At 42.1% G+C, this 16275-nt stretch overlaps 1 protein-coding gene and 1 pseudogene across 1 annotated transcript in view; one reads left to right on the top strand and one right to left on the bottom strand.

The window, feature by feature from the left end:
* Nucleotides 1–329: 329 nt before the first annotated feature.
* LOC144307234 (protein kish-A pseudogene) lies at nt 330–832 on the bottom strand (annotated as a pseudogene).
* A 5010-nt stretch (nt 833–5842) lies between these two features.
* The window catches only part of IARS2 (isoleucyl-tRNA synthetase 2, mitochondrial), a 62026-nt gene continuing 51593 nt past the window's right edge, over nt 5843–16275 (top strand). The window contains exons 1-2 of the mRNA XM_077887193.1: nt 5843–6210; nt 7616–7738. Of these exons, the coding sequence (XP_077743319.1) occupies nt 5959–6210; nt 7616–7738 (375 nt within the window). The 5' untranslated portion in view covers nt 5843–5958. The remainder of the gene's footprint in view (nt 6211–7615; nt 7739–16275) is intronic.

Genomic DNA, 16275 nt, shown 5'->3' with positions numbered 1-16275 from the left:
TTTTTCCTCATTCTATAAGGATTTATCATTCCCAAATCACAGTGAAAGAAACTTGGGCAATGTGCTAATTTTGTTTTCTATTATGCGCCTTGGAGATACCGCACTAAGAACTGGTATCTAAAAAAAAAGGCGGGGGGGGGGGGGGACACACCTGGGTGGCTCAGCGGTTGAGTGTCTGCCTGCCTTTGGCGCAGGGCGTGATCCCAGTCCCACATCGGGCTCCCTGCGAAGAGCCTGCTTCTCCCTCTGTCTGTGTCTCTGCCTCTCTCTTTGTCTCTCATGAATAAATAAATAAAAATCTTAAATAAGTAAAAAGAAAAGAAAAGAACTGGTCTCTGACATAAAACAATAACATTGCAGAATGTAATATTGTAGTTACAGTACTGAGGTTGATTGCTACAGACGTATTAAACTCTGAGTATTAAATGGTAACGTCCTATTTATATAGAACATTGGTCCAGTAACAAAACTGGAGAAGAGCAGCTGGAAATTTATCTCATTCAATGTTCAGAGATAAAAGGGTTAACCATGCATTCCATTATTTTCTGTAGGTAAGTCCTTTTTTCATACTGAAATCCGATGGCAATTAAATTCTGATACTTTTCCAAGCTACTGCATGAAGAGGATGCTGAAAGCCATCACTATGCAGCGCACTGCGGCATAAGGACTCCCGTTCACCAATTCTGGCGCACTTCCAAAATACACCAAACAATCCAGTTTTACTTCCGTCCAGGAGGCTGGGTACCAAGGATCGGATATAAGCACGGGTACATATAAGCAGCAAGATTACAGTCAACAGACTGAAAATTGAAAATGGCACAATGGCAGACATAGTGAGGCCGGTGAAGCCCCAGCCACATCACCCTGTCTGGCCCTGGGCTGAAGAGGCCTGCACACACACACACCTCCCTTTTCGCTCCCTGTTTGGTTTTTGCTGTTTTGTAGCACAGAAGAAAACCTACTTATTATTTCACTGTTCAAAGTGAGATTGTTGTTGCACTGACAAAAGTAAAAACAAAGAGGCAAAACCAATATTTGCCTGTATATTAGGTTTCACCATATATTTAAGGAGCACGCTTTTTGCGCCTCCCTATGTTTATGTTCACGTGTGGAAGTAGATAGACAATGAGACCAGCAGAGGGAATAGACAACGATTTTCTTTTTCAATACTAAAAAGCAGGATACGGGGGTTATAATATAACAAATAAGGGCAGAATTAGTAGCAAATGTATCAGTTACAATAATAAATTGCTTAAACTCATCCATTTAAAAACAAATTCTTCAATTCATTAGGAAAGGAAACCCATTATATTATTAGACAGTAGAATTCAGGGTAAGAAAAACTACCAAAAGGAATAGTCATTTTGTATTGTTAACAGTATCATTTATATTAATATATTAATAAAGATACTACTTTATTTTTCAATTAGAGAAGTAGCTCATGACCACATCAGCATTGTGTAAAAGAAACAAAAAATGCAAATGTTCCTATCTGCCCAGGCCTTTTCTTAGAGCATGCGTCCTGGATCGGAATTTTGCTTTATCTCTCCTGATAATGCAGAGCCATAATGCACCATCTAGTTCAGACACATTCTAACTGCAGACTACTTATGGAATTTCTCATACTACTGTACACTTGTTTTAGCTTCACTTAATTTGGCAGCAGTTTGTTTTGTGTTTTGGAGACTTGTCTTTAGCTGGACTCTTTAGAGAATTCCCCCTAATTTTCATAAAATCAGTTATCTTTGCATTAAAAAGGAAAAAAACATTTTTTTAAAGATTTCTTTAAATTTTTATTTATTATGATAGTCACACACAGAGAGAGAGAGAGGCAGAGACACAGGCAGAGGGAGAAGCAGGCTCCATGCACCGGGAGCCCGATGTGGGATTTGATCCCGGGTCTCCAGGATCGCGCCCTGGGCCAAAGGCAGGCGCTAAACGGCTGCACCACCCAGGGATCCCAAAACATTGGTTTTGAGAAGAGAATAGTCAATGAACCATTTTTGTTTTTGCGTGCTCTTCTGTAACTCCCAAACATTTATAATTAGAAACAAACAATACTTTCTATGAAAATAAAAAAAAAAACTCATCAGAGAGCAATATCAACAAATGCCTACCGTTATGTTGAGTTCTTGGGAAGGCTTTTACCTATACAATCTCATTTGATTTTCATAATAACTGAGACTTAAGGCAGGCCATTTATTGTGGTAAAAAATTATGTAACAAAATTTGCCATTTTAAGCATACATTAGTTTTTATAATTAAATTCAGTAATTATGTGAGAAGTTTAAGGATAAACATAACTGACTGTAAATTCAACAGGAGAAAAGTGTGCAGGTGTCATAGAGAGTAGCCTTGTGTTCTGAGAACTCAGTGTACCCTCAGTCCAGGTTTTATGGGGAGACAGAGCACTGCTGAATTCTGCAGTTGTTAATGAAAGGCTTGGTTAGAAGAGCTTCTCTAAGCATTCATTCATCATTGTGCTCCTGTGAGACTAAAGTTCACAGAGTAGATTCACAGATGCAGAACTGCAGGTCAAAACTTAATGCCTTTGAAATGGTGACAGGTCTTGCCAAACTGCCATCCAAAAAAGGAATACAAATTTTCCATTATCACCAGCAGGGTGAGAGAAGCCACTTTCATACACCCTCCTAGTCCTTGTTATCAGCTTCTCAATTTTTGCTTTACTCTGTTGAATAGAAATGGTATCTTGTTTTAACTGTCCTTAATGACTCCTACAGGTGACTGAGTATATTTGAGTATGTTTATTGGCCTTTTCCATTGTTCTCTGAATTGTCTGTTCTTATGACTTTTTTTTAAAGATTTTATTCACTTATTCATGAGAGGGGCAGAGACATAGGCAGAGGGAGAAGCAGACTCTGCAGGGAGCCTGATGTGGGATTCAGTCCCAGGACCCCATGGATCAAGACCTGAGCTGAAGGCAGCCGCTCAACCACTGAGCCACCCTGGCACCCGCCTATGACTTTCTTTCCATTGGGTTGTTTATATTTTCTTGATTTGTAGCAGCTCCTTATACATTTTGGATATTAACTTTTTTTTTTAAGTAGACTCCACACCCAGGATGGAGCCCAACACATGGCTTGAACTAATGATCCTGGATCAAAACCTGAACTGAGATCAAGAGTTGGATGCTTAACCAAGTGAGCCACCCAGGCGCCCATGGATATTAATTTTTTAAATGTGTTTGCAAATGTTTTCTTCTACAGTATAGTGAGGGGAGGCAAGATAGGATGCTGATTATCCATATGGGTACTGGAACCCAACTGCCTGGATTTGAATCCCAACTTTGCCACTTCTTAGTTGTGTGATCATGGGCAAGGTACTTAACACTATGTGCTTTGGTTTCCGTATCTGTAAAATGGCATCAACCACAATACTTACCTCATCACGTAGGATTGTTTTGGCATGTTATATCCTCACTTTATGAGGCTTAATGGTTAAATGAACTAAAGAGCTGGGAACAATGCCTGGTGAAAGGCTGATCCTGAATGCTTACTGTTTGCCACTTGCTTTCTTACTTTGTGGTATATTTTTCCATATAAATTTTTCTTTTTCTTTTTGTAGAAAGGTGGTCAGTTTTTTTATTTATGAAAGCTGAATCTTCTAGATGTTGTGTCTTATAACTAGAAAGAGGTACACTTTACAATGAAATGGTAACAATTGTGAACCACTATGACCTGGCCACCCCAATACAGATTTCCTCCACTATCTGAAAGTAGAGTGTGCCTATGAAACCTTTCATAAGCCTAAATGGAGTAAAGCAAGGAAGCAATTACCATCAATTTACATGGAAACTTATTTAGCCTTCCCAGATGCCCAAAAATAACCTTTCTTAAGCTTTCCTGATATCTTAGGACACATCTTGCTAATGGATGCACAAAAAAAATCGAAGTAGAGCGCAGATGCTCACAGTTCAAAGGGCTCATAGCTGATATTGCAATGCTGAGAGTAGTTGCCAGGGCAGGAGGTTGGCAGGTCCACTTTAGTTGTATGGGATGCCTGCTGCCTCTATAAAGGCTTGCTGCAAAACAAATGCATAAGGCAATTTTCACTTTTTTCCCCATAAAAGTGAAAATCCTCTTTCATTTTACTGAGTGCTATTCTCACTTTTTTTTTTTTGGATAAGTGGCCTAACACAAACTTTCTCAAAAAGTGGAATAGAAAAGTGGGTTTCTGGGCAGCCCGGGTGGCGCAGCGGTTTGGCGCCGCCTGCAGCCTGGGGTGTGATCCTGGAGACCCAGGATCGAGTCCCACATCAGGCTCCCTGCATGGAGCCTGCTTCTCCCTCTCCCTCTGCCTGTGTCTCTGCCTCTCTCTGTGTGTCTATGAATAAATCAACAAAATCTTTAAAAAAAAAAAAAAGAAAAGTGGGTTTCTGTCAGAAACCAGAGTTCAGGTCCTACACCTTATTTACTATTCTGTAGGAGTGAGATGTAACAAATATATAAGGAATCTGAAAATTACATCATTAGGTTGGTTTATAATACTGGTTCTGAACTCTGCGCTCAGCCAAAGAGGTGCTGCCCCCTGAGGTGGCCATTGGCCCATGTTGTGGTTGAGCCCTGCGTAAACTACTAGCCCGAACTGAGATATGCTAGTGTGTAAGATGCATGCCGAATTTCAGAGATTCGGTGTGAAGACAAAGAATGCAGTATCTTTTTTATAATTTTGTATTAATTACATGTTGAAGGGATAATATCTTGGATCTACTAAAATATATATTAAATATTTCCTATATACTATATACGCTGAATATACCAAAGTATATTAAAAAAAAAATTGGGGGCAGCCTGGGTGGCTCAGCAGTTTAGTGCCGCCTTCGGCCCAGGGTGTGATCCTGGGGACCTGGAATCGAATCCCATGTTGGGCTCCCTGCATGGAGCCTGCTTCTCCCTCTGCCTGTGTCTCTGCCTCTCTCTCTCTCTCTCTCTCTCTCTCTGTCTCTCATGCATAAATGAATAAAATCTTTTTTTTACAATTTTTTTATTGGAGTTCAATTTGCCAACATATAGCATAACACCCAGTGCTCATCCCATCAAGTGCCCCCCTCAGTGCCCGCCACCCAGTCACCCCCACCCCCCCACCCACCTCCCTTTCCACCACCCCTAGTTCGTTTCCCAGAGTTAGGAGTCTCTCATGTTCTGTCTCCCTTTCTGATATTTCCCACTCTTTTTTCTCCTTTCCCCTTCATTTCCTTTCACTATTTTTTATATTCCCCAAATGAATGAGACCATGTAATGTTTGTCCTTCTCCGATTGACTTACTTCACTCAGCATAATACCCTCCAGTTCCATCCACGTGGAAGCACATGGTGGGTATTTGTCGTTTCTAATGGCTGAGGAATATTCCATTGCATACATAGACCACATCTTCTTTATCCATTCATCTTTCGATGGACACCGAGGCTCCTTCCACAGCTTGGCTATTGTGGACATTGCTGCTAGAACCATCGGGGCGCAGGTGTCCCGGCGTTTCACTGCATCTGTATCCAATAAAATCTTTTTTTTCTTTTTTGTATCCAATAAAACCTTAAAAAAAAAAAAAAATCCAGTCGGGGCTCCGGGATTTAAATCTGAGCCCGGGCAGGCCAGCCGCACTTTGCCCCGCCCCCCGAGTCAGCCCCGCCCCCGGAGTCAGCCCCGCCCCCCGGCGTCAGCCCCGCCCCTCGGCGTCAGCCCCGCCCCTTGAAGTCAGCCCCGCCCCTCGAGTCAGCCCCGCCCCGCCCTGGTTGCAGCCAAGCCCCGCGGTGGCCGCGTTCCCGCGGTCTCTGGGAAAGGCCTGCTTCCCGCCCCTTCCGTGCCCCGCGCGCGTGCGCACTCCGGCAGAGCTCGTGCAGGTGCTTTGGGGTCCCGGTTCCCCGGAGCCTCGGCCGGTCTGACCCCCCCATCCCCTCGGCGGAGGACCTGGCGCTCACCGGGCGGCCGGGGTTGGCCCGCCATGCGTTGGGGGCTGTACCCGCGCGGCCCGGGGGCAGCGGCTCTGGCCGCGGCCCGGAATTTTTGGGCGCGGCCCCGCCTTCGCTGCCACCCGCGGGGGCGAGGGACGGCGCGGTCGGTCAGCGGCGCCAGCAACCAGCCGCAGAGCTCGAGTAATGGCCGGTATCGGGACACGGTGCTGCTGCCGCAGACCAGCTTCCCCATGAAGCTGCTGGGCCGCCAGCAGCCCGACACGGAGCTGGAGATCCAGCAGGTGGGCAGGGAGGCCGGCCCGGCCGCGCGGAGGGAGGCGGGCGGCACCCCGGGGGGTGGGACGGGGCCGCGGGCTCGGTGACGCGACCGGTGCGAGCAGGGGGCCCTCGGGCTCTCTTACTTGAAAACCTCGGGGCAGTCCCTGTCCGAGGTGGCGGGTCCCAGAGCAGAGTATTTGTTATTAAGGGGGCGGGGGGGGGGGGATGCTCCCATAGCAGCACCGCACTGAATGGAAGTACCCCCCACCTTTTTATTTATTTTTATTTTTTTAATCTTCAGAGCACATTAATTATAGTTTTGGACCTTGGATATGACAAATGCTTGCATAAGGTGCACGCATAATTCTTTTTGTAATTTGTTTTTGCAGATTACACCATTTGTAAAACCTCACCTTTTTAAAGGCAAAAAACCGAGTTGAATTTGGACACTTTTCCAAGTGGCTTGTGGAAAGCAAATTAACATTGGACACATACAAATAAAAATTCGGTCCCGTGGGCAAGTTGAAAGTGATTTTTGTGGTGTCACCGGGCGCCTAGTGGGAATTCTGACTTTTTTTTGCAGAAGAGAGTAGCTGAACTTCACGTCCTCAGAGGCCCCTTCCTGAGATGTGCATCTGCCTCCTGTACCTAGACAACTTCCTGAGGGTAGACTCACATGTTACTTTCTCTGATTCTGGAGTCTTTAGGATTCCCGATATTCCCCGATAATTCGGCTTATGTTGGTTAAGCAACTTTGCTTAGCCTGGATGGTCTTAAGGCATTTATCAGAGTTCTAGACTCATAAACCTGTTTTGGCCATCTACTTTTAAAAAGGGTTTTACTCAGTACCACGGATATGCCAGAAACGGTAATAATTTCAGATGTTTTCTCATGTAATTTTCACACCAGCTCTGCGAATCATGAACATTCATCATTAACATTTTTTTTCTCAAGTAAAGGAACAAGCCCATAAAGGGCAAAGTGACGGGGCCAGGGGTACACAGTAGGTGAGAGAAGGGGGGTAGGGCTGCCAGTGAGGGGTGTTGGGATTTGGAGGGTAGCAAGTGCCGAGGCCACAGGAAAGCAAGAATAAGAGTCGGGGAGAGGGGACTGGGGTGCAGTCTACAGGCCGGTCCACTTGTGTCCACCAAGGAGTGGAGGGTGGGGAGCGCTGAGAGACGGGCCAAGATTTGGTGGTACTGACCTCTGTGGGGTTCTGTTTACCATGTAAAGAGCTTACACTTCAATGTGGAGCCTGTGGGGAAACTATCAAAAAGTTTTGAATAATGAGGACTCAGATGTGTATTGGGCTTTAGAGTTGAATACGTTGTTATGAGATAATAAGCAAACGCTGGCTGTTATTTATGGTAAGATTCAGGGGGGTATGTATTTGGTTGTCGTTCAGACATTGTGGTTCTTTTTACACAGAAATGTGGATTTTCAGAACTTTATTCGTGGCAAAGAGAAAGAAAAGTAAAAACAGAATTTTGTCTTCATGATGGACCTCCTTATGCAAACGGTGACCCCCACGTTGGACATGCTTTAAATAAGGTAAATTGTACTTACAAGGCTTGAGGGGAAAACCTTTGTTTAAGTATATGTTACAAAAAATGTATATCCTGATTTTATGACAGTTACGTTAATTTGCATTGCTAGGTAAAACTAGATGTCTTTGAGTAGGCTCCATGCCCAATGTGGAGCCCAGTGAGGGGCTTGAACTCACAGCCCTGAGATAAGACCTAAGCTGAGGTCAAGAGTCCGATGCTCAACCAACTGAGCCGCCCCAGGCGCCCCAAAACTAAAATATCTTAATAGAAAGCAGCAATAAACAGTTGGATTTTTTTTTAAAGATTTTATTTATTTATTCATGAGAGACACACACAGAGAGAGAGGCAGAGACATAGGCAGAGGGAAAGGAGGCTTCCTGCAGGGAGCCCAACGTGGGATTCCATCCTGGGACTCCAGGATCATGCCTTGGGCTGAGGGTGCTACACCGCTGAGCCACCTGGGCTGCACTTAATGCTTTGTGAAAAATAACATCACTGGTATTTGCTTTGGGCTTATTATTATTTTATGCCAGTTAATATTTTAGTCAGTAAATAATTATCAAGCACCTACTATGTGCCAGGCATTTTTCTAGACTCGGAATTGCATTGAACAAAACAGCGATGTGTTTTTGTCTTTATGGAGCTTATCTCTGATCAGGAAAGACGTAATAACACAAATAAGTAAAAATGTTAGATAGTTGCTGTAGACTGAATCTATAAATGTTAGATAGTTGCTGTAGACTGAATATTTGCCCCCTAAATTTATATGTATAAGCCTAATAATCTCTAATGTAATGGTCCTTGGAATGGGGCGCCTTTGGGGGGTGATTAAGTCAGGAGGGCAGAGCCCTTAGCAGGAGATTCGCACCCTTACAGGAGAGACCCCAGAGAACTTCCCTGTCTCCCACATGCCCCTTGAGGTTAGAGCGAGAAGCTGCTGGGCTGAATCAGCCAGCACCTTGATCTTGTCCATTTTCTAATTGGAGGGTTTTTTTTTTTTATTGTTCTGTTTTGAGAGTTCTTTATATATACAGCCTAGGTATGAAACCTTTGTCACATATGTGGTTTGCAACTATTTCTTCCAGTCTGTAACTTATCTTTTCATCCTCTTAACAGAGTATGTTGAAGAGTAAAGTCCTTAACTTCTTTTTTTTTTTTTTTTTTTAAGATTTTATTTATTTATTTGACAGAGTGAGAGAGTACCCAAGCAGGGAGAGTAGCTGGCAGAGGGAGGGAGAGGGAGAAGCAGACTCCTTGCTGAGCAGGGAGCTCGGACTCGGGGCTGGATCCCAGGACCGTGGGATCATGACCTGACCTGAACCCAGAAACTTAACCAACTTAGCCACCCAGGCGCCTCAAATTTTTCTTTTTTTTTAAATAATCTCTACCCCTAGTGTGGGGCTCAAACTCATGACCTCAAACTCCGAAGAGCCGCATGCTCTTCTGACTGAGCCAAGCCAGGTGTTCCTAAAAGTTAATTTTGATGAAGTCCAGCTTATCAGTTTTTCCTTTTATGAATCATGCATGTAGTGTCATGTCTAAGAACTCTGTCAAGCCTTCAAACCTAAAGATTTTCTCCTGTATTTTTTCTACGACTTTTACATTTAAATCCATGATACATTTTGAGTTAACTTTTTTATGAGGTGTGAGTCTTACAGTGAGGGTTATTTTTTTTTCCTGTGGATGTCTAGCACCATTTATTGACAAGGCTATTTCCCAAATGAGTTACCTTTGTACTACTGTCAAAAATCAGTTGGGCAAATATGTGTGGCTCTATTTCTGGATTCTCTGTTCTGTTCTATTAATCTATTTGTCTGTCCTGCTAATACCACAGTGTTGGTGACCGTAGCTACAGAATAAATCTTGAAATTGGGTAGTCTCTTTCTTCCATTTTATATTCAAAATTGCTTTAGCAGTGTCAGTTTCTTTGCTTTTCTATATACATTTTAGGATAATTTTTAAAAGAATATTTATATATTCGAGACACAGAGAGAGAGGCAGAGACACAGGCAGAGGGAGAAGCAGGCTCCTTGTAGGAAGCCCCATGCGGGACTCGATCCTGAGACCCTGGGATCACACCCTGAGCCAAAAGCAGACGCTCAACCTCCTGAGCCACCTATTTTTTTTTTTACTTCAGTATCAGAGAAATTCTCCCTGAGGAAGTGATTTTTAAGCACCGTTTTGAGAGTACTAGCAGGTACTAGGTCAATTATGTGAGGTGGATAATAAATAGCACCAGTATGCAATTTTTTGAGAGAACTAATTTTAGCCCCCTCCCATTTATTGAGACCTAAGTGACGTATAACATTGTATTAGTCTAAGGTGTACAATGTAATAATATATGTATATATCATTTAATGAATACCACAATTAGTTAACATCATTTTACTGCTTCTTTTATTTTGGATGCTTTTATTCCTTTTACTTGCCTATTTCTCTGGCAGGACCTCCAATACTATGTTGAATAGGAGTGATGAGAGTGTATTATTATTCATAATCTTAGAGGAAAAGCTTTCAACTTTTCACTTTTTAAAAAATAATATTTTATTTATTTATTCATGAGAGACTCAGAGAGAGAGGCAGAGACATAGGCAGAGGGAGAAGTGGGCTCCCTGCAGGGAGCCAGATGCAGGACTCGACCTCAGGACCCCGGGATCATGACCTGAGTCAAAGGCAGACACTCAACCACTGAGCCACTCAGGTGTCCTTCAACTTTTCACTGTTGAGTATGATGGTATCTGTCTGTGGGCTTATCATATGTGGTCTTTATTATGTTGAGGTACATTCCTTTTAAATCCACTCTGTTGAGAGTTTTTATCATGGAAGGCTGTTATATTTTGTCAGATGCTTTTTCTGCTTCTATTGAGACGATGGTAGGATTTCTGTCAACTTAGTGTTACCAGTTTTTTTGTGTATGTTGATCTATCCTTGAATACCAGGGATAAATCCCATTTGCTTTTGCTGTATCATCCTTTTATTATTTATTTATTTTTAAAGATTTTATTTATTCACGAGAGACACAGAGAGGGGGGTGGTGCAGAGACACAGGCAGAGAAAGAAGCAGGCTCCATGCAGAAGCCCAATATGGGACTCGATCCCGGGTCTCCAGGATCACGCCCTGGGCTGAAGGCAGGCGCTCAGCTGCTGAGCCACCCAGGGATCCCCTGTATCATCCTTTTAAAGTACTGTTGAATTCCGTTTGATAGCATTTTGTTGAGAACTTCTGCATGTTTATTCATCAAGGATTTTGGACTATAGTTTTCTTGTCATGTCCTTATCTGACTTCGGTATCATGGTAAATGTTGACCTTATATAATGAGTTTGGGAGTGTTCTCACCTCCTCAGTTTTTTGGATGAGTTAAAGGTTTGTCATTCATTCTTTTATAAATATTTGTTAGAATGAGTGAAGCCATATGGTCTTGGACTTTTCTTTGTTGAGAGGTTTTTAATTACTGATTCAGTCTCCTTACTTGTTACTGATCTATTCAGATTTTGTTTTTTCTTTTTAAAGATTTTATTTATTTATTCGTGAGAGACAGAGAGGCAGAGGGAGAAGCAGGCTCCATGCATGGAACCCGACATGGGACACAATCCCCGGTTTCCAGGATCCCGCGCTGGGCTGAAGGCGGCGCTAAATCGCTAAGCTACCCAGGCTGCCCAATTTTCTGTTTTTTCTTAATTCAGTCCTGGGAGGCCAGCCTACCAGGGTTATCCAATTTCTTGGCACCTAATTGTTCATAATAGTCTCTTATGGTTCTTTTATTTTTCAAATATGGGTTGGAGTATCTCCTCTTTGGTTTATAATTTTATTTTATTTATTTGAGATCTTCTTGATAAGTCTAGCTAAAAGTTTGTCATTTTGTTTATCTTTTCAAAAAATCCATACTAAGTTTTGTTGTTTTCCTGTTTTCTGTTTCATTTATTTCTCTTCTAATGTTTGTTATTTCTTCTTTCTACAAACTTTGGGCTTAGTTTGTTCTTTTCTAGTTCCATGGGGATGTAAAGTTAGTCTGGGATCTTTCTTCCTTTTTAACGTAGGCACTAACTGCTATAAACGCCCCTACCATGGGACGCCTGGGTGGCTCAGCGGTTGGTCGTCTGCCTTCAACTCGGAGCATGATCTCAGGGCCAGAATCGAGTCCCTCATCAGGCTCCTTGCAGGAAGCTTGCTTCTCCCTCTGCCTGTATCTCTGCTTCTCTCTCTCTGTGTGTGTCTTTCATGAATAAATAAATAAAATCTTAAAAAGAAAAACTTCTCTCCCAGAACTGCTTTTGTTCCATTTCATAAGGTCTAGTACATTATGTTTCCATATTTGTTTGTTTTGATATTCTTATATGACCCATTGGTTTTTCAGAAATATATTATTTTCCACATATTTGTGAATTTTCTAGTTTTCTTCATATTACTGATTTCTAGTTTTATACCATGTGGTATGAAAAGATACTTGATGTGTTCCTAATCCTTCCACATTATAAGGACTTGTTTTGTAGCCTAATATATGATCCATCCTGGCCATTGTTCTGTGTGTGCTTGAGAAGAATGTATATTCTGCTGCTGGTAGATGGAGTGTTCTGTATATATGTTAGGTCCATTTAGTCTAAAGTACAGTTCAAGTCCAATGTGTCTCTACTGATTTTCTGTCTGTATGACTGACCTATTCATTGTTGACAAATGGGATATTGAAGTCCTTTACTGTTAATGTATTCTTGTCTTTTCAGATCTGTTAGTAGTTACTTAATATATCAGGTGCTCTGATGTTTGATGCACATATTTTTAAGACTTATATTCTTCTGATGAATTGACTCCTTTATCATTATGATAATTTTGTCTCTTGTTATAGTTTTTTTTTAAGATTTTATTTCTTTGAGTGAAAAAGAGAGGGTGTGCACACATGAGGGGGGATGGGCAGGAGAAGAAGCAGACTCCCCCCTCCTCCCCCGAGCAGGGAGCCCGATGTGGGGCTTCATCCCAGGACCTAGGATCATGACCTGAACCGAAGACAGATGCTTAACTGCTTGAGCCACCCAGGCACCCCTCATTTAAAGTCTGATTTAAAGTCTGTTCTAAGATAAGTGTAGCTATATTGTTCTCTTTGGGTTTCTATTTGTATGGAATCTTTTTCTGTCCCTTCACCTGATCCCTATCTGTGTCCTTAAATCTTACAGGAGTCTCTTATAGGCAGCACAGTTGGGTCTTGTTTTTTCATCCATTCAGTCACTGTACATCTATTGATTGGTGATGTAATCCCATTTATATTTACAGTAATTATTAGTAGGCAAGGACTTACTAATGCCAACTTACTGTTTTTTGTTTGTTCCTTTCTATCTCCTTTGTAAATTGATTCTTTTTTCATAGTGGTATGTTTTGGTTACCTTATCTATATCTTTTATACATTTACTGAAGGCTTTTACTTTGTTATTATTGATAAAATTTAGAAATTTTGGAGTTCATGAGAGAATGACTAAGAGAAATTTTTTTTTTTTTTTTTTTTTTTTTTAGAAAATTCTTGAGACATTTTTGGTACAGAAAGGTGACTTTATTATAGTGTGGGGACAGAACTCGTGGGCAGAAAGAGCTGCACTGGGGTTGTGAGAAGCAACTGATTATATACTTTTTAATTAGTGGGGGTTAGGGATAGTGTAAGTCTCTAAGGAATTTGGAAGCAAGGCTTTCAGGACCTTGAGGGGCTAGCTGCTGTTAAGGTAAGGTTACTTTTAGTTTTTAGTAAAACATAAACATTAAGACACTAAGGCAGCCGTGAGTTCCTTGAAGAAGGTCATTCTCTGCATGATACAGGGGTCTATCAGTAGGCTGCAAACTGTAGGCAGATTTATTTACTTATTTAAAGATTTTATTTAGTTAAGAGGGGAGAGAAAAAGCATGAGTTGGGAGAGGGGCAGAGGGAAAAGTAGTGCAGAACCCAGTGCAGGGCTTGATCCCAGGACCCTGAGAAAAAGTCAGATTTAAGGACTGAGACACCCATGTGTTCCAGGAGATTTAAGTTAAGCTTCATTTCTCTTGCCTTTGTTTCCCTCATCAATTACTATGAATCTTACATAAAACCTAATAGTCTTCTAAGCTTGCAGCAACTTAACTTCAATTATATACAAAACTTCTATCCTTTTACTACTTCCAACACATTTTTTTTTTTTTTTTTTTTTATGATAGTCACAGAGAGAGAGAGAGAGGCAGAGACATAGGCAGAGGGAGAAGCAGGCTCCATGCACCGGGAGCCCAACGTGGGATTCGATCCCGTGTCTCCAGGATCGCGCCCTGGGCCAAAGGCAGGCACTAAACCGCTGCACCACCCAGGGATCCCCTTGTTTTATGTTTTGATGTCATAATTTACATCTTTTTATATTGTGTGTTTACTAACAAGTTATTGTAGCTACATTAAATGTACATTAGTTACATTTAATACTTCTGTCCTTAGGGCTTTACTTATTTATTTTTTTTGGAGAGAGAAAAAGCATGTGATCAGTGGTGAGGGAGAGGGAGAGAGAGAATCCTAAGCCGACTCCACACCCAGTGCCGAGCCTGATGCGGTGCTCAATCCCATGACCCTGAGATCATGATTTGAGTCGAAAGGAAGAGCTGGATGCTTAACCGTTAAGGCTGAGCCACTAAGGTGCCCCTGTCTTTTGGTCTTTATGTTAGAGTATGGCATAAATGCACCAACATAATATACTGTTGGGGTATTTTGAATTTGACTATATACTCACCTTTGTTATTTTTGTGTTTTCCTGGTAGTAAATAGCATCCCTTCGTTGCAGCTTGAAGAGCTCCTTTCAGAATTTCTTATGTGGTAGGTCTAGGGGTGATGAACTCCCTCAGCATTTGTTTGTCTAGGAAAGTCTTTACATCTCCTTCATTTCTCAAGGACAGCTTTGCCAGGTAAAGTATTCTTAGTTGGAAATTTATTTGCAGCATTTTAATATGTCATTCCACTCTGTCCTGACCTGCAGGGGTTCTGGGGTTCTGCGGAGAAATCTGATAGCCTTATGGGGGGAGTCTCTGGTAATTGACAAGCTTTTTTCTTTTGTAGCTTTCAAGGTACCTACTTTGTCTTTGATTTTTGACAGTTTAATTATAGTGTGTCTTTTAGAATATCTCTGGGTTGCATTTATTTGGGAATGTATGAGCTTAGTGAACTTGGATATCCAAGTATCTCCCCAGTTTCCCAGTTTTAGGAAGTTCTCAGCTAGTTCCTCCTCCCTCCCTCCCTCCCTCCCTCCCTCCCTCCTTTCTTTCTTTCTTTCTTTCTTTCTTTCTTTCTTTCTTTCTTTCTTTCTTTCTTTCTTTCTTTCAGATTTATTTATTTATTCTTGAGAGACACAAAAAGGCAGAGACATAGGCAGAGGGAGAAGCCAGCTCTCTGTGGAGAGCCCAATGTGGGACTCGATCTCAGGACCCTGGGATCATGACCTGAGCTAAAGGCAGATGCTCAGCCACTGAACCACCCAGGTGCCCCTAGTTTATCTTTAAATAAACTTTCTGATTCTTTTTTCCCCTCTCTTTTCCTTCTGGGATTTTCATAAAGCATAGATTTTCTTTTTTAAGTGGTTTCAAATTATTTCTGAAGAAATAAAGTTATTTCTTTATTCCTTTTCACTCTTGTATCTTTTGTACCTTCAGCTGGATATTTTCAAATGATCTAGCTTTGATTTCACTGATTCTTTCTTCTGATGGTTCCTGTGGGCTGTTGAAGCTCTCCATTGAATTCGACACTTCTCCAGCTCCAAAATGTATTGTTGGTTCTTTATTCTTTTCTATCTCTGGATTGAACTTTTTATTATGTTCTTATATTGTTTTTCTGATTTTGTTAAATTGTGTATGTCTGATCTCTTATTGCTCTTGGAGCATCTATGGGACAGTTGCTTTAATTGTTTGTCAGGCAGTTTGTGGCTTTTCATTTCTGTATGTGTTTATGTGTGTTTTACTAGAAGATTACTTAGTTCCTCTGACAGGGTCATGTTTCCTTGGTTCTTTGTGATTCCTGTAGCCTTGTGTAGTTGACTATGCATTTGAAGAAGCAATCACTTCTTCCAGGCTCTGGAAAGACATATAGATGGGAGCATGCTGGAGTGTGCTGTGGTGTGGGGTACAGTGTTTGAATGTGTGTGGCCATCCTAGCTTAGGGATGGGGGCGTAGTATCATGTTTGCTCAGGCAGCTGGGGTCCTCATCAGCAATAGTGTGACCATCAGTAAGATCTGTAGATGGTTCACCATGAATATATGGGCTTTTGGAGTCCTCAGCAATGCTTCCAGGTCCATTGGCCGGGGACCAAGGCAGGTGGTAATGGTGGCCTAAGCCAGTGATCTGCCCACACTTGGTTGTGGTGGGGGGCTGGCTGTAGGTACCAATGTGGTGGTAAGGGCCAGCTGCAGACATAGGCAGTGGTGATGGTCAGAAGCAGGAACAGTGTCCAGGATCACCTTCAGGTAAATAGCTCAGGGGCGCTGGCTGTTAGTGTGTACAACTGTGACTGCTCTGGCTAGCCACATGCCTATGCAAGGTCAAGGAGGTTGGTCATGGAAA

Source organism: Canis aureus, chromosome 38 (assembly GCF_053574225.1).
Source record: "Canis aureus isolate CA01 chromosome 38, VMU_Caureus_v.1.0, whole genome shotgun sequence".
Lineage (NCBI taxonomy): Eukaryota > Metazoa > Chordata > Mammalia > Carnivora > Canidae > Canis > Canis aureus.
This window is presented reverse-complemented; position numbering and strand designations above follow the sequence as displayed.